We start from the raw sequence: 23,748 nt of genomic DNA on the forward strand, positions 1-23,748 counted from the left end.
TTAACTATCTCATTTCCTAATGAAATTCCCTCACCATAGTGAGACTTAATTCGACTACATTCCATTATCCTCGTTTTGCTTTTGTTGATGTTCATCTTTTATCCTCCTTTCAAGACACTATCCATTCCGTTCAGCTGCTCTTGCTGGTCCTTTGCTGTCTCTGACAGAATTACAATGTCGTCGGTGAACCTAAAAGTTTTTATTTCTTCTCCATGGATTTTAATACCTACTCCGAATTTTTCTTTTGTTTCCTGTACTGTTTGCTCAATATACAGATTGAATAACATCGGGGAGAGGCTACAACCCTGTCTCACTCCCTTCCCAACTATGGACTATGCACTATTGGGCAACGGAAAATCCACGATGGCTGCGACAAGTGTAACATCAGCGACCTTGTTGGGTTAATGTATGGTGTGGCATTGTGGGAGGAAGGATAGTTGACCCCCATTTTATCGATGGCAATGTAAGTCGTGCAATGTATGCTGATTTCCTACGTAATGTTCTACCGATCTTACTACAAAGTGTTTCACTGCATGACAGAATGGCGATGTACTTCCAACATGATGGATGTCCGGCACATAGCTCGCATGCGGTTGAATCGGTATTGAATAGCATATTTCATGACAGGTGGATTGGTCGTCGAAGCACCATACCATGGCCCGCACGTTCACCGGGTCTGACGTCCCCGGATTTCTTTCTGTGGGGAAAGATGAAGGATATCTGCTATTGTGATCCACCGACAACGCCTGACAATGTGCATGAGCGCATTGTCAATGCATGTGCGAACATTACGGAAGGCGAACTACTCGCTTTTGAGAGGAATGTCGTTACACGTATTGCCATATGCATTGAGGGTGACGGATATCATATTGAGCATTTACTAATGTGGTATTTACATGTAATCACACTGTAACAACATGCGTTCTCGGAAATGATACGTTAACAAAGATGCACGTATTTCATTGGAACAACCGAAATAAAATGTTCAAAGGTACCTACGTTCTGTATTTTAATTTAAAAAACCTACCTGCCACCAACTGTTCGTCAAAAATTGTGAGCCCTATGACTATTACAGCGCCATCTATCACAAAGCGAAAAAAGTGGCCCAACTAAAACATTCATATTTCTTTACGTACTACACGAGTATGTAATACAAAATGGGGGTTCCTATATTGAAAAAAACGCGGTTGATATCAATTTGTCCTATGGCAGCGCCGTCTAGCAGGACAACCATAGCGCCATCTGGTTTCCTCCTTCAAGCTAGACGAGTTTCGTTCTTTGTAGTTTTTTCATTTGACGCTTATTTCGTGAGATATTTGGCCCCGTCACGATCAGTGGACCACCCTGTATAAATGCAGCGTGAAAGAAATTTATTTTGCAAAATGGCTCTGAGCACTATGGGACTCAACTGCTGTGGTCATCAGTCCCCTAGAACTTAGAAGTACTTAAACTTAACTAACCTAAGGACATCACACACATCCATGCCCGAGGCAGGATTCGAACCTGCGACCGTAGCAGTCGCACGGTTCCGGATTGCGCGCCTAGAACCGCGAGACCACCGCGGCCGGCTATTTATTTTGCATTTCGACGCCGAGTTCGAGTTGAACAAACTGCGCACGTTGTTGTTTCCTCGATTATGAAGGCCGTTTGTAGTAAGCGTCGCCGCTAAACACGCCAGGCACGTGGAGAGTGACTAAGCCTGGGAGGGTACCGTGAGTAGACTTCGGCCGACTGCGAACGCGCGGAGGCAGACTATGGATTTCCCCTTGCATACACAGTCTGCGCCTGTAAACAGCTGGCGCCATTGTCTTGCAGCTTGAGCCGTAGGATTTGCAGCTCCGCACTCACGATCAAAACAACGCCGCACAGTCGTAACACCTGTTGTAACGGGCATAGGAAGTGCCTTTTATTGCTGCGTTATCGCCGGATCAAGTCGACGCACGCTCCTTCATGAACGAGCATTGGAGATGGCTGCAACAGGGAGGCCCTAGGACAAACTTAAGAACGGGCGCCAGGGTGAACTTTTAATTTCTAAAATGGTTCAAATGGCTCTGAGCACTATGGGACTACTTAAACCTAACTAACCTAAGGACATCACACACATGCATGCCCGAGGCAGGATTCGAACCTGCGACCGTAGCAGTCGCGCGGTTCCAGACTGTAGCGTCTAGAACCGCTCGGCCGCAGCGGCCGGCCAACGCCACAAGGTTCAGCGGCTACTTCAGCTAGAATAGGAAATGAAATCTTACTTATTCTTATACGTTCTGTAGGGTTCTCTGAGCTTATTGAATGCTGCTGCTATCTGCAGACGCGAAAATCTGGAAAATAAGGAAATGAAGTGTAATCTGAAAATAAGAGGTAGAGTCGTCCACGAGCTCCTCATACGCCACACATTTCTGACGTCACTGTTAAGCGATGTATGAGGTGGAACACTGAAGAGCCAAAGAAACTGGCACAGCAGCCTAATATCGTGTAGGGCCCCCGCGACCTCGCAGAAGTGCCGCAACACGACGTGGCATGGACTCGACTAATGTCTGAAGTAGTGCTGGACTGAATTGACACCGTGAATAACGCAGGCCTGTCCATAAACCCGTAAGGGTACGAGAGGGAGGAGATCTCTTCTGAACAGCACGCAGCAAGGCATCCCAGATACGCTCAACGGTGTTCATGTCTTGGGAGTTTGGGGGCCAGCGGAAGTGTTTAAACTCGGAAGAGTATTCCTGGAACCACTCCATAAAAATTCTCTGCGTGTGTGGTGTCGCATTGTCGTGCTGGAATTTCCCAGGTCCGTCGGAATGCACAATGGATATGAATGGATGCAGGTAATCCGACAGGATACTTATTTACGTGTCACGTGTCAGAGTCGTATCTAGACGTATTGTTGTTGTTTTGGTCTTCAGTCCTGAGAATGGTGTGATGCAGCTCTCCATGATACCCTATTCTGTGCAAGCTTCTTCACCCCCCAGTACCTACTGCGACCCACATCCTTCTGAATCTGCTTATTGTATTCATCTCTTGGTCTCCCTCAACGATTTTTACCCTCCACGCTGCCCTCCAATACTAAATTTGTGATCCCTTGATGCCTCAGAACATGTCCTACTAAATGGTCCCTTCATTTTGTCAAGTTGTACTACAAACTCCTCTTCTCCCCAATTCTATTCGATACTTCATCCTTAGTTATGTGATCTACCCATCTAATCTTCAGCATTCTTCTGTAGCGCCACATTTCAAAGGCTTCTATTCTCTTCTTGTCGAAACTATTTATCGTCCATGTTTCACGTTCATACATGGTTATACTCCATACAACTACTTTCAGAAACGACTTCCTGACATTTAAATCTATACTAGATGTTAACAAATTTCTCTTCTTCAGAAACGCTTTCCTTGCCATTGCCAGTCTACATTTTATATCCTCTCTACTTCGACCATCATCAGTTATTTTGCTCCCCAAATAGCAAAACTGCTTTACTACTTTTAAGTGTCTAATCTAATTCCCTTAGCGTCACCCGACATAATTTGACTACATTCCATTACCCTTGTTTTTCTTTTGTTGATGTTTATCTTATATCCTCCGTTCAAGACACTGTCCATTCCGTTCAACTGCTCTTCCAAGTCCTTTGCCGTCTCCGACAGAATTACAATGTCCTCGGCGAATCTCAAAGTTTTTATTTCTTTTCCATGGATTTTAATACCTAATGCGAATTTTTATTTTGTGTCCTTCACTGCTTTCTCAATATACAGATTGAATAACATCTGAGAGAGGCTACAACCCTATCTCACTCTCTTCCCAACCACTGCTTCACTTTCATGCCCCTCGACTCTTGTAACTGCCGTCTGGTTTCTATACAAATTGTAAATAGCCGTTCGCTCCCTATATTTTACCCCTGCCACCTTTAGAATTTGAAAGAGAGTATTCCAGCCAATATTGTCGAAAGCTTTCTCTAAGTCTACAAATGCTAGAAACGTAGGTTTGCCTTTCCTTAATCTTTCTTCTAAGATCAGTCAGTAAGGTCAGTATTTGCCTCACGTGTTCCAATATTTCTACGGAATCCAAACTGATCTTGCCCGAGGTCGGGATATACCAGTTTTTCCATTCGTCTGTAAAGAATTCGCGTTAGTATTTTGCAGCTGTGACGTATTAAACTGATAGTTCGGAAATTTTCACATCTGTCAACACCTGCTTTCTTTGGGATTGGAATTGTTATATTCTTCTTGGAGTCTGAGGGCATTTCGCTTGTCTCATACATTTTGCTCAACAGATGATAGAGTTTTGACAGGACTGGCTCTCACAAGGCCAGCAGTAGTTCTAATGGAATATGGTTTACTCCCGGGGCGTTGTTTCAACTCAGGTCTTTCAGAGTTCTGTCAAACTCTTCACGCGGTATCGTATCTCCCATTTCATCTTCATCTACATCCTCTTCCATTTCCATAATATTGTCCTCAAGTACTTCGCCCTTGTATAGACCCTCTATATACTCATTCCACTTTTCTGCTTTCCATTCTTTGCTTAGAACTGGGTTTCCATCTGAGCCCTTGACATTCATACAAGTGGTTCTTTTTTTTCCAAAGGTCTCTTTAATTTTCCTGTAGGCAGTATCTATCTTACCCCTAGCGAGATAAGCCTCTATATCCTTACATGTGTGCTCTAGCCATTCCTGCTTAGCCATTTTGCACTTCCTGTTTCATTTTTGAGACGTCTGTATTCCTTTTTGCCTACTTCATTTACTGCATTTTTATATTTTCTCCTTTCATCAATTAAGTTCAATATTTCTACTGTTACCCAAGGAGGTCTACTAGCCCTCGTCTTTTTACCTACTTGATCCTCTAGACGTATTAGGAGTCCCATATCACTCTTAAATGCTCACGCCCCACACCGTTACAGAGCCTCCACCAGACTGAACAGTTCCTGGTAGGGTCCGTGGATTCAAGAGGTTGTCTCCATCCCCGTAGACGTTCATCCGCTTGATACAATTTGAAACGAGACTCGTCGAACCAAGTAACATCTTTCCAGTCATCAACAGTCCAATCTCGGTGTTGACGAGCCCAGGCAAGGCGTAAAGCTTTGTGTTGTGCAACCATCAAGGGTATACGAGAGGGCCGTCTGCTCCGAAACCCAACATCGATGATGTTTCGTTGAATTGTTCTCACTCTGACACATGTTGATTGCCCAGCATTGAAATCTGCAGCAATTTGCAGAAGCAGTTCTGTCATGTTGAACGATTCTCTTCAGTCGTCGGTGGTCCCGTGCTTGCAGGATCTTTTTCAGACGCAGCGATGTCGGAGAACTGATGTTTCACCGGATTCCTGATTTTCACGGTACACTCGTGACGTGGTCGTAAGGGAAATTCACCACTCCATCGCTACCTCGGAGAGTCCCATCGCTCGTTCCCCGACTATAACGCCACGTTCAAAGTCTCTTAAATTTTGATCACCTTCCATTATAGCAGCAGTAACCGAACTAATAACTGCATCAGACACTTGTGTTACGTAGGTGTTGCTGCCCGCAGCACCGTATTCTGCCTGTTTACGTACCTCTGTTTTCGAATACTCAGTGTATAGCGAAGCCATAGGACTGTGGATGAACGTAAACGAGTAATTTGGAGTGATGAATCACGCTGTACCCTGCTTCAGTCCCATGGAAGGATTTCGGTCCGGCGAATGCCTCCAGAATGTTCCTATCATCATGTCTAGTGACAGCAGTGCAGGTGGTTTTGCGGTATGGGTATGCTTTTTATGACCGCCATATTGCACTTAAGAATACGCTAAATGCGGAAGGCTGTGAAGACATTTTACGCCATTGTGGAATGCTTACAGTAGAGGAACAGTTCAGAAACAATCAAATGTTCAAATGTGTGTGAAATCTTATGGGACTTAACTGCAGAGGTCATCAGTCCCTAAGCTTACACACTGCTTAACCTAAATTATCCTAAGGACAAACACACACACCCCCGAGGGCGGACTCGAACCTCATCCGGGACCAGCCGCACAGTCCATGACTGCAGCGGCCTAGACCGCTCGCATAATCCTGCGCGGCTCAGAAACATTGACTGTATCAGCATGACAATGCACGTTTTCACGAAGTAGCATCTGTGATGCAGTGATGGTTTCCGGACAATAACGTGCCTGAAATGGACGGTCTACCCAGAGTCCAGCCATGAACCGAGTGAAACAACTTTGGGATCAGTTACAAAGTCGATCGCGCTCCAGACCCACCGCCCAACATAACTACCTTCTCTGGTTTCGACTCTAGAAGACGATTAGACTACCATCCCTCGACAGATATTCAGACATCTGATTGAAACTGTCTGTATTCAAGCTCACGCCATCTTCACCCGATATTAAATTCCAGTAATAGGTGTTCGGGCTTTTTTTTGAACACCCTTCATTCCTTCGTGCTGGCCATCCCCTCTAACTGTGCCTGGCGTGCGCTGTGTTGTGTTGTGTGGCTCGCACATGCGAACAGTTTTGGCGCCATCTCCCTGTTGGCCGGCTTACAGCTCAGACGGACCGTAACGTTCGCAATTGTCTGTGACAGAATCACGAATTCTAAGCGCCTCAGCACGTGTACCTCCAACCATGAAGAGCAACCAAGGGCAACAGCTAAATTAGTCTGCCTAAAGGCGGCCGTCTAATAGCGGTTAGTGTTTCTTCTTAAGTGTGGCGTCATATAGAGCCCCGAATCGACCGAGCCGGTGCAGGTCTGGTGGACTGGAGAACCTGGATTCAGACCTCTAACCCTACCCCCATCCCCAACCCTCCCCCATCCGACCATCCAAAAGTACATTCACATATACATACTCTGCCAAACACTGTGAAGTCGTGCCAGAGCACACGTAGTACCGTAACTCACAGTAGCGTTTCTTCCCATTCCAATCACATACGGAGCTCGGGATAGATGACTACTTAAACGCCCCTGTGCGCAGTGGAATTGTCCAAATTTGTCCTCACGCTAATTACGAGCGACACGTAGAAGGTTGCATTTTCTTGATTCACCATTTAAAGCTGGTTCTGGAAGATTTGGTATAAGGCTTTCGCATGACTGCCGTCTGTCTCCAGGCGTGAGCCAGTTCAGTTGTCAGCCGTTGTGGCCGAGCGGTTCTAGGCGCTTCAGTCTGGAACCGCGCGACCGCTACGTCGCAGCTTCGAATCCTGCCTCGGGCATGGATGTGTGTGATGTACTTAGGTTAGTTAGGTTTATGTAGTTCCAAGTTCTAGGGGACTGATGACCTCAGATGTTAAGTCCCATAGTGCTCAGAATCATTTGAACTAGTTCAGTTATTTCAGCAGCTCTCTACCATTGGTTAAACAAATCTGAGACAATCCGTGCTGCTCTTGTGTACGTTCAGTGTCCCTTGTTAATTCTATGCGGTACGCGTCCATGAAACCTGAGCAATATTTTACCAGTGGACGCAAAATGGATTTGTAAACAGTCACGTTTTGTAGACTGATTGAATTTCCCAAATGTTCTACCAGTGAACCGAAGTATACCGCCTGATTTACCTAAAACTGAGCCGATGTAATCATCCCATTCCGTATCTCTACTGATTGTTGCACTGCGGTATTGGTGTATTGAAATATCAAACTTCTTCAAGTGCCTATGTAGCGTACATACATTCTGAGACAACAAAAAGTGGGGGGGAGGACTACCACGGAGGAATTATCCGAATGGGACGTAAATCGGTAGATGTGACGCAGACGTACACATAAACAAGTGATTACGATTTCAGAAAAATTGCATGATTTGTTCAAGGGAAAGAGCTACACAAATTAATCAAATCAATAACGCGTTGCTCCACGTATGGCCCTTCAAATTCAAATGGTCAAAATGGCTCTAAGGACTACGGGACTGAACGTGTGAGGTCATCAGTCCCCTAGACTTAGAACTACGTAAACCTAACTAACCTAAGGACATCACACACATCCATGCCCGAGGCAAGATTCGAACCTGCGACCGTAGCAGCAGCGCGGTTCCAGACTGAAGCGCCTAGAACCGCTCGGCCACAGCGGCCGGCCGTCTGCCCCTTAAGCCGTCGGCACACGGACCGTGCATCCGAACGTTGAGGGTGCCGAGTTTCTGACGTCACAGAGTGGAATAGCACGTTCGGGAGTCTTTCCGAACGTACAGAGCAACATCTGGCATGTCAGATATTCTGAGCGTGCGTCTGAGCGTTGACCAATGAGATGGCACAACGCCACCTACGTCACAAGTACGCCGTCTCCCTTCAGTACAGAGTTGTGAAGCGCCATATTGGCATTCAAAAAAACATCTATGGTAATCAGTCCCCTAGAACTTAGAAGTACTTAAACCTAACTAACCTGAAGAACAACACACGACACCCAGCCATCACGAGGCAGAGAAAATCCCTGACCCCGCCGGGTATCGAACCCGGGAACCCGGGCGCGGGAAGCGAGAACGCTACCACACGACCACGAGATGCGGGCTATTGGCATTCATTTCAAGCCTGTATGTATATATGCCGTTCCGAGCACCATCAAATTGAGAATCCCTGCAAAACCCGCTGTTAACTGTGTGATTCGTTCCAATAAAATAATGAGAAACATCATATTCGTGACAAAAGAATTATTGTAACTTGCGTGTAATGAGAGTAGGCTATTTGAAGACAGCGACACACTCGAGAACCACCCAAAACGCATTGTTCTTGGTACATCTTAATTAAATTTTAGTTAGTAACATATCTACGATTAAGGTTTTTAGCAAGCAGTAAGATACCATGATTAGAACCGAAAGCTGTGATGTTGATATAGCGTAATGAATAGCGCCACTGCCTTATTATGAGTTTTTTTGTTGGGGCGGTGGTTCGCGTCCTTACACAACCAATCTTTTCCCTAACATTCGCATTTTTATTAGGTTCTGATGCTTTATTATTAGTTTAATATAAGTATAGGCTATAATATTTGATGTTATGTAAATACAAGTTCACCTTTTTTTTGACGGGTGACTTTGTTCGATTGGCTTAATCTAGAGGACAGCTTGCGCTACTTGTATAAAGATATTTTGCTCCTTCTTCTTTTCCGCTTCGTAATTCACATGTTGCAAAGATTCTGCTACTGGGTAGGAACAGTGATCAAGCAAGAGTGTCCTCGGGGTTTTACTAAAATGTGGCAATGATTAAATAATGTGTATCTCATGCGGAAAAATATTCCAAATTTGTACCGCACTGTTTGTTATGGAACTTTTATAAGCCTGTGTCCTTATTGATTGGTCATGGTACTTTCCTTTTCGTGGACGATGGAGGAAATGTGCCTTATAATAGAGCTAGCGTGGGAATTCTACGCGCGCCCGTTGAGTAAACAGTGTGGTTTACGAATTAGAAACATCCCTCAACTGCCGCTGGAGTGCGTTGCGATCGGGAAGACCACGTTGGGGCCCACGTACCGTGTGCACAAGTCGCATCGTTCCTGAGCGTTCAGCACCACGTTGAACTTGGCACGCTCAACGTTAACGTTCGACAGCACGGTCCGTGTGCCAACGGCTTTACACTAGCAGCTGTTGGGCTCGGCACTGACTGACGAAGTTGTTAAATGTTCTGCTGAAGGATATCGTGCCAAATACTGCCCGAGAAGGTTGGAAGGCTTTGCCATTCTGCTACACACATTCTCAGTTGGGGAGAGATCCGGCGAACTTGCTCGTCAAGATAGGATTTGGCAAGCACGAAGACAAACAGTAGAAGCTTTCAGCATTCTCTTGCTGAAATGTAAGCCCAGGATGGTTTGCCATCAAGGGAAACAAAACAGCGCCCAGAATATCGTCGACGTACCTCTGTACTGTATACCTGCCGCGGATGACAGCCTGAAGGCTCCTGCTATGAAAACAAATGGCATCTCAGACCATTATTCCTGTTTCAAATGGCTCTGAGCACTATGGTACTTAACATCTGAGATCATCAGTCCCCAAGTCTTAGAACTAGTTAAACCTAACTAACCTAAAGACTTCACACACATCCATGCCCGAGGCAGGATTTGAACCTGCGACGTAGCGGTCGCGCTGCTCCAGACTGAAGCGCCTAGAACCGCCAGTCATTACTCCTGGTTGTCGTGCCGTATGGCGGGCGACAGTCATGCTGGTGTCTCCCTGCTGTCCACGGAGTTTCCAAACTAGTCTTCGGCCTGGAAGCTCGCTGACTGTAGCAGAATTGTCTTCAGTGATGAGTCCCACTTCGAACTGAGCTCCGATGACCTCTCTCGTTAGGATTAATGTGTTCGTAACCAGGCTGACTATATTGCGAAATAAATATATACACTACTGGCCATTAAAATTGCTACACCAAGAAGAAATGCAGATAATAAACGGGTATTCATTAGACAAATATATTATACTAGAACTGACATTTAATTACATTTTCAAGCAATTTGGGCTCATAGATCCTGAGAAATCAGTCCACAGAACAAACACCTCTGGCCGTAATAACGGCCTTGATACGCCTGGGCATTGAGTCAAACAGAGCTTGGATGGCGTGTGCAGGTACAGCTGCCTTGCAGTTTCAAGACGATACCACAGTTCATAAAGAGTAGTGACTGGCGTATTGTGACGAGCCAGTTTCTCGGCCACCATTGACCGGACGTTTTCAATTGGTGAGAGATCTGGAGAATGTGCTGTCCAGGGCAGCAGGCGAACATTTTCTGTGTCCAGAAAGGCCCATACAGGACCTGAAATATGAGGTCGCGCATTATTCTGCTGAAATGTAGGGTTTCCCAGATATCAAATGAAGGGTAGAGCCACGGGTCGTAACTCATCTGAAATGTAACGTCCACTGTTCAAAGTGCCGTCAACGCGAACAAGAGGTGACCGAGACGTGTAACCAATGGCACCCCATACCATCACGCCGGGTGATACGCCAGTGTGGCGATGACGAATACACGCTTCCAATGTGCGTTCACCGCGATGTCGCCAAACACGGATGCCACCATCATGATGCTGTAAACAGAACCTGGATTCATACGAAAAAATGATGTTTTGCCATTCGTGCAACCATGTTCGTCGTTGAGTACATCATCACAAGCGCTCCTGTCTCTGATGCAGCGTCAAGGGTAAACGCAGCCGTGGTCTCCGAGCTGATAGTCCTTGCTGCTGCAAACGTCGTCGTAATGTTCGTGCAGATGGTGGTTGTCTTGCAAACGTCCCCATCTGTTGACTCAGGGATCGAGACGTGGCTACAGGATCCGTTACAGCCATGCGGATAAGATGCATGTCATCTCGACTGCTAGTGATACGAGTCCGTTTGGATCCAGCACGGCGTCCCGTATTACCCTCCTGAACCCACCGATTCCATATTCTGCTAACAGTAGTTGGATCGCGACCAACGCGAGCAGCAATGTCGCCATACGATAAACCGCAATCGTGATAGCTAAAATCCGACCTTTATCAAAGTCGGAAACGTGATGGTACGTATTTCTCCTCCTTAGACGAGGCATCACAACAACGTTTCACCAGGCAACGCCGGTCAACTGGTGTTTGTGTATGAGAAATCGGTTGGAAACATCCCTTATGTGAGCACGTTGTAGGTGCCGCCACCGGCGCCAACCTTGTGTGAATGCTCTGAAAAGCTAATCATTTACACATCACAGCATATTCTTCCTGTCGGTTAAATTTCGCGTCCGTAGCACGTCATCTTCGTGGTGCAGCAATTTTAATGGCCAGTAGTGTATATGGGTCTACAATTCGTACATGTTTGGCCCACGTACACTGATTGACAGCAGTTGCTGGTTGGTGTATACCATATTGGCTGTATTAGTCAGTGTTGGTGGTATGTCCGCCAAGTCATATCTGGATAAAACAAAAACCATCTAAAATATGATTTCTAATATCCGTATCATTAATCTTTGCAGTGGCGCAGTGCTTCTGGAAACGGAGTTGGTATTCTACACGCTGGCAGGCGGCAGAGGGCGTGTGGACTGACTTGGGGTTTGGCGCGCTGTTGCAGGGGAGCACATCAAGAACTGGCGGTCGCGCTACTTCGTGCTGCTGGACGACGGCTCGCTGGTGGGCTTCAAGAACAAGCCGGAGCACGCGCTCTCCGACCCGCTCAACAACTTCACCGTCAAGGGCTGCCAGATCATGTCGGTGGACCGGCCCAAGCCCTACACCTTCATCATCCGCGGCCTCCAGTGGACCACCGTCATCGAGCGGACCTTCCACGTCGAGTCTGACAAGGAGAGGTTCGTAGTGCACTGCTTGGCCCCAGCTGCCTAGTGTTGCATTCGCCGAGTATTGTTTGTGGTTTTTGTCTTCAGTCCTGAGACTGGTGTGATGCAGCTCTCCATGCTACTCTATCCTGTGCAAGCTTCTTCATCTCCCAGTACCTACTGCAACCTACATCCTTCTCAATCTGCTTAGTGTATTCATCTCTTGGTCTCCCTTTACGATTTTTACCCTCCACGCTGCCCTCCAATGCTAAATTTGTGATCCCTTGATGCCTCAAAACATGTCCTACCAACCGATCCCTTCTTCTAGTCAAGTTGAGCCACAAACTTCTCTTCTCCCCAATTCTATTCAATACCTCCTCATTAGTTACGTGATCTATCCACCTTATCTTCATCATTCTTCTGTAGCACCACATTTCGAAAGCTTCTATTCCCTTCTTGTCCAAACTACTTATCGTCCATGTTTCACTTCCATACATGGCTACACTTCAAACAAATACTTTCAGAAACGACTTCCTGATACATAAATCTATATTCGATGTTAACAAATTTCTCTTCTTGAGAAACGCTTTCCTTGCCATTGCCATTCTACATTTTATATCCTCTCTACTTTGACCATCATCAGTTATTTTACTTCCTAAATAGCAGAACTCCTTTACTACTTTAAGTGTGTCATTTCCTAATCTAATTCCCTCAGCATCACTCCATTTAATTTGACAACATTCCATTATCCTCGTTTTGCTTTTGTTGATGTTCATCTTATATCCTCTTTTCAAGACACTGTCCATTCCGTTCAACTGCTCTTCCAAGTCCTTTGCCGTCTCTGACAGAATTACAATGTCATCGGCGAACCTCAAAGTTTTTACTTTTCTCCATGAATTTTAATACCTACTCCAAATTTTTCTTTTCTTACCTTTACTGCTTGCTCAATATACAGATTGAATAACATCGGGGAGAGGCAACAACCCTGTCTCACTCCTTTCCCAACCACTGCTTCCCTTTCATGCCCCTCGACTCTAATAACTGCCATCTGGTTTCTGTACAAATTGTAAATAGCCTCTCGCTCCCTGTATTTTACCCCTGCCACCTTCAGAATTTGAAAAAGAGTATTCCAGTCAACATTGTCAAAAGCTTTCTCTAAGTCTACAAATGCTAGAAACGTAGGTTTGCGTTTTCTTAATCTTTCTTCTAAGATAAGTCGCAAGGTCAGTATTGCCTCACGTGTTCCAACATTTCTACGGAATCCAAACTGATCCTCCCCGAGGTCCGCATCTACCAGTTTTTCCATTCGTCTGTAAAGAATTCGCGTTAGTATTTTGCAGCTGTGACTTATTAAACTTATAGTTCGGTAATTTTCACATCTGTCAGCACCTGCTTTCTTTGGGTTGGAATTATTATATTCTTCTTGAAGTCTGAGGGTATTTTGCCTGTCTCATACATCTTGCTCACCAGCTGGTAGAGTTTTGTCATGACGGGCTCTCCCAAGGCCGTCAATAGTTCTAATGGAATGTTGTCTACTCCGGGGGCCGTGTTTCGACTCAGGTCTTTCAGTGCTCTGTCAAACTCTTCACGCAGTATCTTATCTCCCATTTCGTCTTCATCTACATCCTCTTCCATTTCCATAATATTGTCCTCAAGTACATCGCCCTTGTATAAACCTTCTATATACTTCTTCCACCTTTCTGCCTTCTCTTCTTTGCTTAGAACTGGGTTGCCATCTGAGCTCTTGATATTCATACACGTGGTACCCTTCTCTCCAAAGGTTCTCTTTAATTTTCCTGTAGGCTTGTAGGCAGTATCTATCTTACCCCTAGTGAGATAAGCCTCTACAACCTTACATTTGTCCTCTAGCTATCCCTGCTTAGCCATTTTGCACTTCCTGTCGATCTCATTTTTGAGACGTTTGTATTCCTTTTTGCCTGCTTCATTTACTGCATTTTTATATTTTCTCCTTTCATCAATTAAATTCAATATTTCTTCTCTTACCCAAGGATTTGTAGCAGCCCTCCTCTTTTTACCTACTTTATCCTCTGCTGCCTTCACTACTTCATCCCTCAGAGCTACCCATTCTTCTTCTACTGTGTTTCTTTCTCCCATTCCTGTCAATTGTTCCCTTATGCTCCCTTGAAACTCTGTACAACCTCTGGTTCTTTCAGCTTATCCAGACCCCATGTCCTTAAATTCCCACATTTTTGCAGTTTTTTCAGTTTTAACCTACAGGTCATAACCAGTAGATTGTGGTCAGAGTGCACATCTGCCCCTGGAAATGTCGTACAATTTAAAACCTGATTCCTAAATCTCTGTCTTACCATTATATAATCTATCTGATACCTTTTAGTATCTCCAGGATTCTTCCATGTATACAACCTTCTTTTATGATTTTTGAACCAAGTGTTAGCTATGATTAAGTTATGCTCTGTGCCAAATTCTACCAGGCGGCTTCCTCTATCATTTCTTAGCCCCAATCCATAATCACCTATTATGTTTACTTCTCTCCCTTTTCCTACTGACGAATTCCAGTCACCCATGACTATTAAATTTTCGTCTCCCTTCACTACCTGAATAATTTCTTTTATCTCATCATACATTTCATCAATTTCTTCATCATCTGCAGAGCTAGTTGGCATATAAACTTGTACTACAGTAAAGCTGCATGTCCTCGGGAAAAATTACGGCTGTAGTTTCCCCTTGCTTTCAGCCGTTCGCAGTACCAGCACAGCAAGGCCGTTTTGGTTAATGTTACAAGGCCAGATCAGTCTATCATCCAGACTGTTGCCCCTGTAACTACTGAAAAGGCTGCTGCTCCTCTTCAGGAACCACATGTTTGTCTGGCCTCTCAACCGATACCCCTCCGTTGTGGTTGCACCTACGGTACGGCCATCTGTATCGCTGAGGCACGCAAGCCTCCCCATGCATGGCAAGGTCCATGGTTAATGGGGGGTCATCAAGTATACTTTGTGTCAAACATTGGAATGGAAATGAGCGTTTGCGTCATTGTCCGGGAAGCCCCTTACGGGGCAGGTCCGGCCGGCGTGATCCAGGTCTTATTATGTCGGTATTTCGGAAAGTAAAGATACACCATACACCTGAGGAACAGAAGCGGTTTGGCGAGCAAGATGGGAACACTTGAACCGTTAGCTTTCTCCTCGCGGGCGTTCGGCAGTTGAACTTTGCTTCTGGTTGGAGTAGGTCGTGTTTAAAATGGCTGCGCCGATTCAGAATCCCGCCAAATGCGAAGTGCGCTCCGTCATATGTTTTCTTCATGCAAAAGGTCAGCGACCAGAGGATATTTACAAAGAAATTGTTTCTGTTTATGGGAACATTATGAATCGACAAAATGTAACGAAATGGTGTCGTCATTTCTCTGCAGGTAGGACCGATGTTCAGACGAACATAGAACAGATCGGCCATCTGTGATCTCTGATACCCTTCTTCGGAGAACGGAGGAAGCAATTCGTGCGAATAGACGCCTCACGTTGAAAGAATTGCATCAGATCATACCGGACGTGTCAATCACAACGTTTTATGACGTTTTGATTGTCAAGTTAGAGTACAGGAAATTGTGTGCGTGCTGGGTTCCAAAACTGTTAACGGAAGAGCACTAAAAGAAAAGGATGGGCTTGGCACTCGACTTCCCCACACGCTACGCTGAAGCAGGTGATGAGTTCCTTGATCACATTGTGACAGGTGGCGAGACGTTGGTTTATCACCATACATCTGAATCCAAGCATCAATCAATGCAATGGCGCCATTCGAATTCACCAAAAGCCAAGAAATGCAAAACGAAGACTCCAGCGAAGAAAATCATGGCTTCCGTTTTTTGGGACAGACAAGGCTTTCTTCTGTTGGAACTTATGCGTCGGGAACGACAATTAATGCTGCTGCATATTGCCAGACTTTGAAACGTCTTCGAAGGGCAATTCAAAACAAACGCAGGGGAATGTTGACAAGTGGATTCCGCTTGCTTCAGGACAACGCTCTTCCTCACACAGCGCTTGTAACAAAAGCACTACTCAAACAATTCAAATGGGACGTATTGGACCATCCGCCATACAGCCCGGACCTTGTATTCCGTTACCTGAAGTCACATCTTGGTGGCAAATAATTCCACGACGATTGTCTGGCCTCTCAACAGATACCCCTCCATTGTGTTGAGATCAAAGCTTAAGTTGAAATGTGGTTCCGACAACAGGCGGCAACTTTCTACGACTGTGGGATACAAAAGCTTGTGCGCCGACTTAACAAATGTTTGGATAACGGGGGTGATTATGTCGAAAAATAACAAATAATCCAGTTAATAAGATGTAACTGACGTTTTCTAAACAAATGTTCTATTTAAGGACATTCTTTTCGAAATACCGTCGTACATTCGACGCCACATTGGGCGACCTGCGCGCCAGATGGGGATGAAATGATGATGAAGACAACAAAACACCCACTCCCTGAGCGGAGAAAATCCCCTACCTAGCCGGGAATCGAACCCGGGCCCCTTCGGACGGCAGTCCGTAATGCTGACCATTCAGCTATCGGGGCGGACGCTGTAAAACATTAATCTCTGGCAGGAAGGCAACTCCCCTACCAACAAAATTAGTGGCTGTTATGAGGGGGTTTGTTTGCTTCCAGCAAGTATACAGCACCGTTACAGGACCAGATGGGCTTAGGCAACACTACGCCAAAAATGGTACGAACACCGAAAGCAAAGTTATATAATAATTCATTAACAGAATTGTATGCTATTTAGTATGAAGATTTTGTGTGGCAATATCTTAAAATTGACTAGCACTGATGTATCTGAAGTCTGGCTTAGTCCTGAAGGATCGCTAAGGTCACTCATAGACTGTCCAGTTTTGCTCTGATTGGCGACGCCCATAGACTACATCAGAAACGGAGCGAGTACAAGTACTGTGTTGAGGGTTGCATACCATAGAAATCAAGGCGCCGCTGCTGTGTCAGTGCTAAATTGGCGGATTCCTTACTTCTGGGTGCAGTACTGTGAATATGAAGTGTCTCAGAGCTGCGGTGCTGAGAACGCTTCCTACGTGTTGGCACATTCTCTCTTACTGAAACATGCAGGAGTGCAAGACCAGTAGTGATTCATATGGTTGAAATGCCTCTGGGCACTATGGGACTTAACATCTGAGGTCATCAGTCGCCTAGAGCTTAGAACTACTTAAACCTAACTAGCCTAAGGACATCACACGCATCCACGCCGAGGCAGGATTCGAACCTGCGACCATAGCGGTCACACGGTTCCAGACTGAAGCGCCTATAACCGCATGGTCACACATGCCGGCACAGCCAAAGAACTAGGTGAAGTAGGAAAGAGGAGGAGGAAAATAGTCAGGAAAATCTTGGGATAAAAATATGACAAACGGAAATAGAAATTAAGAAATAATCTTGAACGTATTAAAAATAGAAGAAATATTAGACCAATGACGAAGAGAAGAGTTGTATTCTATAGACACCTCAAACCGCTAGATAAAAAGAAGTAACAATTTTTTAAATCTTGTTTTGATAGAAACCCAATGAAGGGTAGATGCACGGGCCGTAACACATCTGAAATGTAACGTCCACTGTTCAAAGTGCCGTCAATGCGAACAACAGGTGGCCGAGACGTGTAACCAATGACACCCCATACCATCACGCCGGGTGATACGCCAGTATGGCGATGACGGATACACGTTTCCAATGTACGTTCAACGCGATGTCGCGAAACACGGATGCGACCATCATGATGCTGCAAACAGAACCTGGATTGACCCAAAAAAATGACGTTTTGCCATTCGTGCACCCAGGTTCGTCGTCGATTACACCATCATAGGCGCTCCTGTCTGTGGTGCAGCGTCAAGGGTAACCGCAGCCATGGTTTCCGAGCTGATGGTCCATACTGCTGCAAACATCGTTTAACTGTTCGTGCAGATGGTGGTTGTCTTGCAAACGTCCCCATCTGTTGACTCACGGATCGAGACGTGGCTGCACGATCCGTTACAGCCATGCGGATAAGATGCATGTCATCTCGACTGCTAGTGATACGAGGCCGTTTGGATCCAGCACGGCGTTCCGTATCACCCTCCTGAACCCACCGATTCCATATTCTGCTAACAGTCGTTGGATTTCGACCAACGCGAGCAGCAATGTCGCCATACGATAAGCCGCAATCGTGATAGCTAAAATCCGACCTTTATGAAAGTCGGAAACGTGATGGTACGCATTTGTCCTCCTTACACGAGCCATCACAACAACGTTTCACCAGGCAGCGCCGGTCAACTGCGGTTTGTGTATGAGAAATCGGTTGGAAACTTTCCTCGTGTCAGCACGTTGTAGGTGTCGCCACTGGCGCCAACCTTGTATGAATGCTCTGAAAAGCTTATCATTTACGTATCACAGCATATTCTTCCTGTCGGTTAAATTTCGCGTCTGTAGCACTTCATATTCGTGGTGTAGCAATTTTAATGGCCAATAGTGTACTTCCTTAGAACCAGTCAGTCCCATTTACTAGAAAAGAAAAGGCTGCAATTTTTTCTCAGAATATTCAACTGTGGTACATACAGGGTGAAGACACCGCCCACGGTGTTCTGGCTGGCTAAGCTACCCGACTCGCGAAACGGGATCAAGCTTAAAGGCCCGTCGCATGTGCGATCGCCCAGCGCCGCCTATGTAAACAGTTTTCGCGCCTCGCCGTACCACGTACCGTGCAGAACCATTCCTTCCTGGCGCTTAAATTGCGCGTCTGTAGCACGTCATCTTCGTGGTGTAGCAATTTTAATGTCCAGTAGTGTTAGTCGTTTGGGAAAAATGTCCTGTCCCATGTCCATGTCCATGTCCTTGTCCTTCTGTTATGTTCGCCGGTACGCAGTTTCAAATGGTTCAAATGGCTCTGAGCACTGTGGGACTTAACATCTGTGGTCATCAGCCCCTAGAACTTAGAACTACTTAAACCTAACTAACCTAAGGACATCACACACATCCATGCTCGAGGCAGGATTCGAACCTGCGACCGTAGCAGTCGCGCGGTTCCCGACTGCACGCCTAGAACCGCTAGACCACCGCGGCCGGCGGTACGCAATTGCTGCACCACTGCAGCTTGTAAAGCTTCGTACACCGCCGTCGTGTCAGAAGACGCCACACCGTTGTTTGAGGAAGGTGAAATTCCTGGCATGGCTGTCTTGTGAACTTCCAAGGGCTCCGTGTGAACGCATCTCGCATACATTCGACATTTTCATCACGCGTGGATTGCTGACCAGTGTTCTTCCTTTTGATTATATAACCAGCTTCCAAGAATTATTTGTGCCAGTCATAAATGTGCGTGTTCAGAGGCCGCTTCTTGCTGAATCGACAGTAGAAAACACGTTGCGCAATGGATGGACTTCCCGCAAATCCCAACATACAAAATGATTTCTCTCTTGGTGTAGTCGCCAGTTTGCTGCGAACAAACTACAGGGCAGCTGTGTCAAAACTTGGAACCTTCCTCTATGGAGTGACATGCACATTGTGTTTCTATGTTTTATAGTTTATCTCTAATAAACAACTGAAACGTGTTCTTTCTTTTTGAATCAAGTTGTACACTGAGGTACCAAAGGTTGTTGGATAGCGATGTGCACATATAAAGATGGTGTTAGTGTTGCCAACGCAGGTATGAAAGGGTCATGTATGATGCTGACTTTTCTACTCAATCTATGGTTCAAGTGGCTCTAAGAACTATGGGACTTAACATCTGAGGTCATCAGTCCCCTAGACTTAGAACTACGTAAACCTAATTAACCTAAGGACATCACACATATCCATGCTCGAGGCAGATTCGAACCTGCGACCGTAACGGTCGCGCGGTTCCAGATTGTAGCGCCTAGAACCCCTCGGCCACGTCGGCGGGCACGACGGGAATTAACAGACTCTGAAAGCGGAATGGTAATTGGAACTAGACGCATTGGACTTCACATTCTGGAAATCGTTTGCAAGCCGGTAGGCCGAGCGGTTCTAGGCGCTTCAGTCTGGAACCGCGCGACCACTACGGTCGCAGGTTCGAATCTTGCCTCGGGCATGAATGTGTGTGATGTCCTTAGGTGAGTTAGGTTTAAGTATTTCTAAGTTCAAGGGGACTGATGACCACAGATGTTAAGTCCCATAGTGTTCAGAGCCATTTGAACCATTTGAATTGTTTTGGAAATCGTGTGGGAACTCAATATTCCGCGATCCGCCTTGTCAATAATTCCGAGAATACCATATTCAGACGCTTTTGCTTAGATTTGTCAGTGCTAACAGACAGCGTGAAATAACGGCAGAAACCAATGTGGGAAGTACAACGAGCGTATCCTTAAGGGCAGCACCGCGAAATTTGGCGTTAATGACCTTTGGCAGTAACGACCCATGGGCGTATCTTTTGTGACAACACGACATCGCCTACAGCACGTGAAGAGATAATTAAATCACTGTCGACAGGCGTTGGTATACATCAACGGAGGCAGTTGAAAATGTGTGTTCCGACCGGGACTCGAACCAGAGACCTCCCGCTTACATGGCAGACGCTGTAGCCATCTGAGCCACCGACGGCACAGAGGATAGTGCGACTGCAGGGATTTATCCCTTGCACGCTCCCCGTGAGATCCACATTCCCAACTTACTGTCCACACACTACATTCGTAGTGCCCCTGCCCATTACACTCATTACTCGCGGCAGACAATCTTACCGAGTCCCATAAGAGTTAGGGCTATGCGTGTGCATTCAGCACAGAAAAAGATCAATGGCCGGTTAGCCTTAACTGTATGAAGATGGTACCTGTTCTTTCGGGGCTCGTGACCATATCGGCTGGGCACTGGACTATTGGGAAACGCTGGGCTGGTCAGATGAGTCACGATTACACTTGATAAGAGCTGATGGTAGGGTTCGAATGTGGTGCAGGCCACACGATGTCGTGGACCCAAGTTGTCAATAAGGCAATGTGCAACCTGGTGATGGTTCCATAGTGGTGTGGGCTGTGTTTGCTTGGGTACTTTGGATTGGATTGTGAGTAAAATCTTATGGGACTTAACTGCTCAGGTCATCAGTCCCTAAGCTTACACACTACTTAACCTAAATTCTCTTAAGGACAAACACACACACACACACACACACACACACACACACACACACACACACACACACACCGATGCCCGAGGGAGGACTCGAGCCTCCGCCGGGACAAGCCGCACAGCCCATGACTGCAGCACCCAAGACCGCTCGGTTAATCCCGCGCGGAGGTCCTTTGGATGCTCAGCTGCTTTGAGACCATTTGCAGCCACTCTTCGACGTTATTTTCCCAAACAACGATGGAATTTTTTGTGGATGACAATGCGCCGTTTCACCGAGTCGCAATTGTTCGCGATTGGTTTGAAGAACGTACTGGACAGTTGGAGCGAATGTTTTGGCCAGCCAGGTCGCACACCACGAATCCCATCGAACGTTTATGGAACATCATCGAGAGCTCAGTTCGTGAACAAATTTCTGTACTAGCAACACTTTCGGGAATGTGGACGGCTATACAGGGTGTTACAAAAAGGTTCGGCCAAACTTCCAGGAAACATTCCTCACACACAAAGAAAAAAAAAAAAAAATATGTTATGTACACATGTTTCCAGAAACGCTTACTTTACATGTTAGAACTCATTTTATTACTTCTCTTTAAATCACATTAAGCATGGAATGGAAACACACAGCAACAGAACGTACCAGCGTGACTTCAAATGTTCAAAATGTCCTCCGTTAGCGAGGATACATGCATCCACCCTCCGTCGCATGGAATCCCTGATGCGCTGATGCAGCGCTGGAGAATGGCGTATTGTATCACAGCCGTCGACAATACGAGCACGAAGAGTGCCGGGGTTGCGTAGACAAGAGCTTTCAAATGCCCCCATAAATGAAAGTCAAGAGGGTTGATGTCAGGAAAGCGTGGAGGCCATGGAATTGGTCCGCCTATACCAATCCATCGGTCACCGAATCTGTTGTTGAGAAGGGTAGGAACACTTCGATTGAAATGTGCAGGAGCTCCATCGCGCATGAACCACATGTTGTGTTTTACTTGTAAAGGCACATGTTCTAGTTTCACAGGTAGAGTATCCCGTATGAAATCATGATATCGTGCTCCATTGAGCGTAGGTGGAAGAACATGGGACCCAATCGAGACAAAAATGGTTCAAATGGCCCTGAGCACTATGGGACTCAACTGCTGTGGTCGTCAGTCCCCTAGAACTTAGAACTACTTAAACCTAACTAACCTAAGGACATCACACACATCCATGCCCGAGGCAGGATTCGAACCTGCGACCGTAGCAGTCGCGCGGTTCCGAACTGCGCGCCTAGAACCGCTAGACCACCGCGGCCGGCCAATCGAGACATCACCAACAATGCCTGCCCAAACGTTCACAGAAAATCTGTGTTGATAACGTGATTGCACAACTGCGTGCGAACTCTCGTCAGCCCACACATGTTGATTGTGAAAATTTACAATTTGATCACGTTGGTATGAAGCCTCATCCGTAAAGAGAACATTTGCACTGAAATGAGGATTGACACATTGTTGGATGAACCATTCGCAGAAGTGTACCCGTGGAGGCCAATCAGTTGCTGATAGTGCCTGCACACGCTGTACATGGTACGGAAACAACTGGTTCTCCCGTAGCACTCTCCATGCAGTGACGTGGTCAACGTTACCTTGTACAGCAACAACTTCTCTCACGCTGACATTAGGGTTATTGTCAACTGCACGAAGAATTGCCTCGTCCGTTGCAGGTGTCCTCGTCGTTGTAAGTCTTCCCCAGACGCGAGTCATAGGCTGGAATGTTCCGTGCTCCCTAAGACGCCGACCAATTGCTTCGAACGTCTTCCTGGCGGGACACCTTCGTTATGGAAATCTGTCTCAATACTAACGTACCGCACCACGGCTATTGCCCCGTGCTAATCCATACATCAAATGGGCATCTGCCAACTCCGCATTTGAAAACATTGCACTGACTGCAAAACCACGTTCTGATGCTACGTACTGATGTGCTTGATGTTAGTACTATAGAGCAATGAGTCGCATGTCAAAACAAGCACCGAAGCCAACATTACCTTCATTCAATTGGGCCAACTGGCGGTGAATCGAGGAAGTACAGTATGTACTGACGAAACTAAAATGAGCTTTAACATGGAAATTTAGCGTTTCCGGACACATGTCCACATAACATCTTTTTTTTTTTTATTTGTGTGTGAGGAATGTTTCCTGAAAGTTTGGCCGTACCTTTTTGTAACACCCTGTAGAAGCAACATGGCTCAGTATTTCTGCAGTGTATATTGGCTGTGGACCACGTCGCAACGTAAACAGAAGAGATGCCTTAGGTGAGTAGTTATTGGCTTCATAATGGGAAACATGCGGTAGATGGTCTATTTTTGGAGTGTGCGTCGCTCTGACGAGATAGCAGCTATGAGACAGTTGGCGATGACGTGTCGCCAAGCAGTGGGTGCTCAGACTGACTCGCACCCGAGGCACTGCCGGCCTGTTTATTTACATTATGCCGAGTGGGACAGGGTGACGTGTACCGACGGACTTCGGATGGAGGAAGACAGTACCGGTA

At 46.2% G+C, this 23,748-nt stretch overlaps 1 protein-coding gene across 1 annotated transcript in view; it reads left to right on the top strand.

Moving 5' to 3' along the window:
• Window positions 1–23,748, top strand: part of LOC126292056 (RAC serine/threonine-protein kinase) — a 512,592-nt gene that overhangs the window by 430,529 nt on the left and 58,315 nt on the right. Inside the window, exon 3 of the mRNA XM_049985860.1 lies at window positions 11,943–12,177. Coding sequence (XP_049841817.1) covers window positions 11,943–12,177 — 235 coding nt within the window. The remainder of the gene's footprint in view (window positions 1–11,942; window positions 12,178–23,748) is intronic.

The sequence above is a fragment of the Schistocerca gregaria genome, chromosome 9, assembly GCF_023897955.1.
Source record: "Schistocerca gregaria isolate iqSchGreg1 chromosome 9, iqSchGreg1.2, whole genome shotgun sequence".
NCBI classification, from domain to species: Eukaryota; Metazoa; Arthropoda; class Insecta; order Orthoptera; family Acrididae; genus Schistocerca; species Schistocerca gregaria.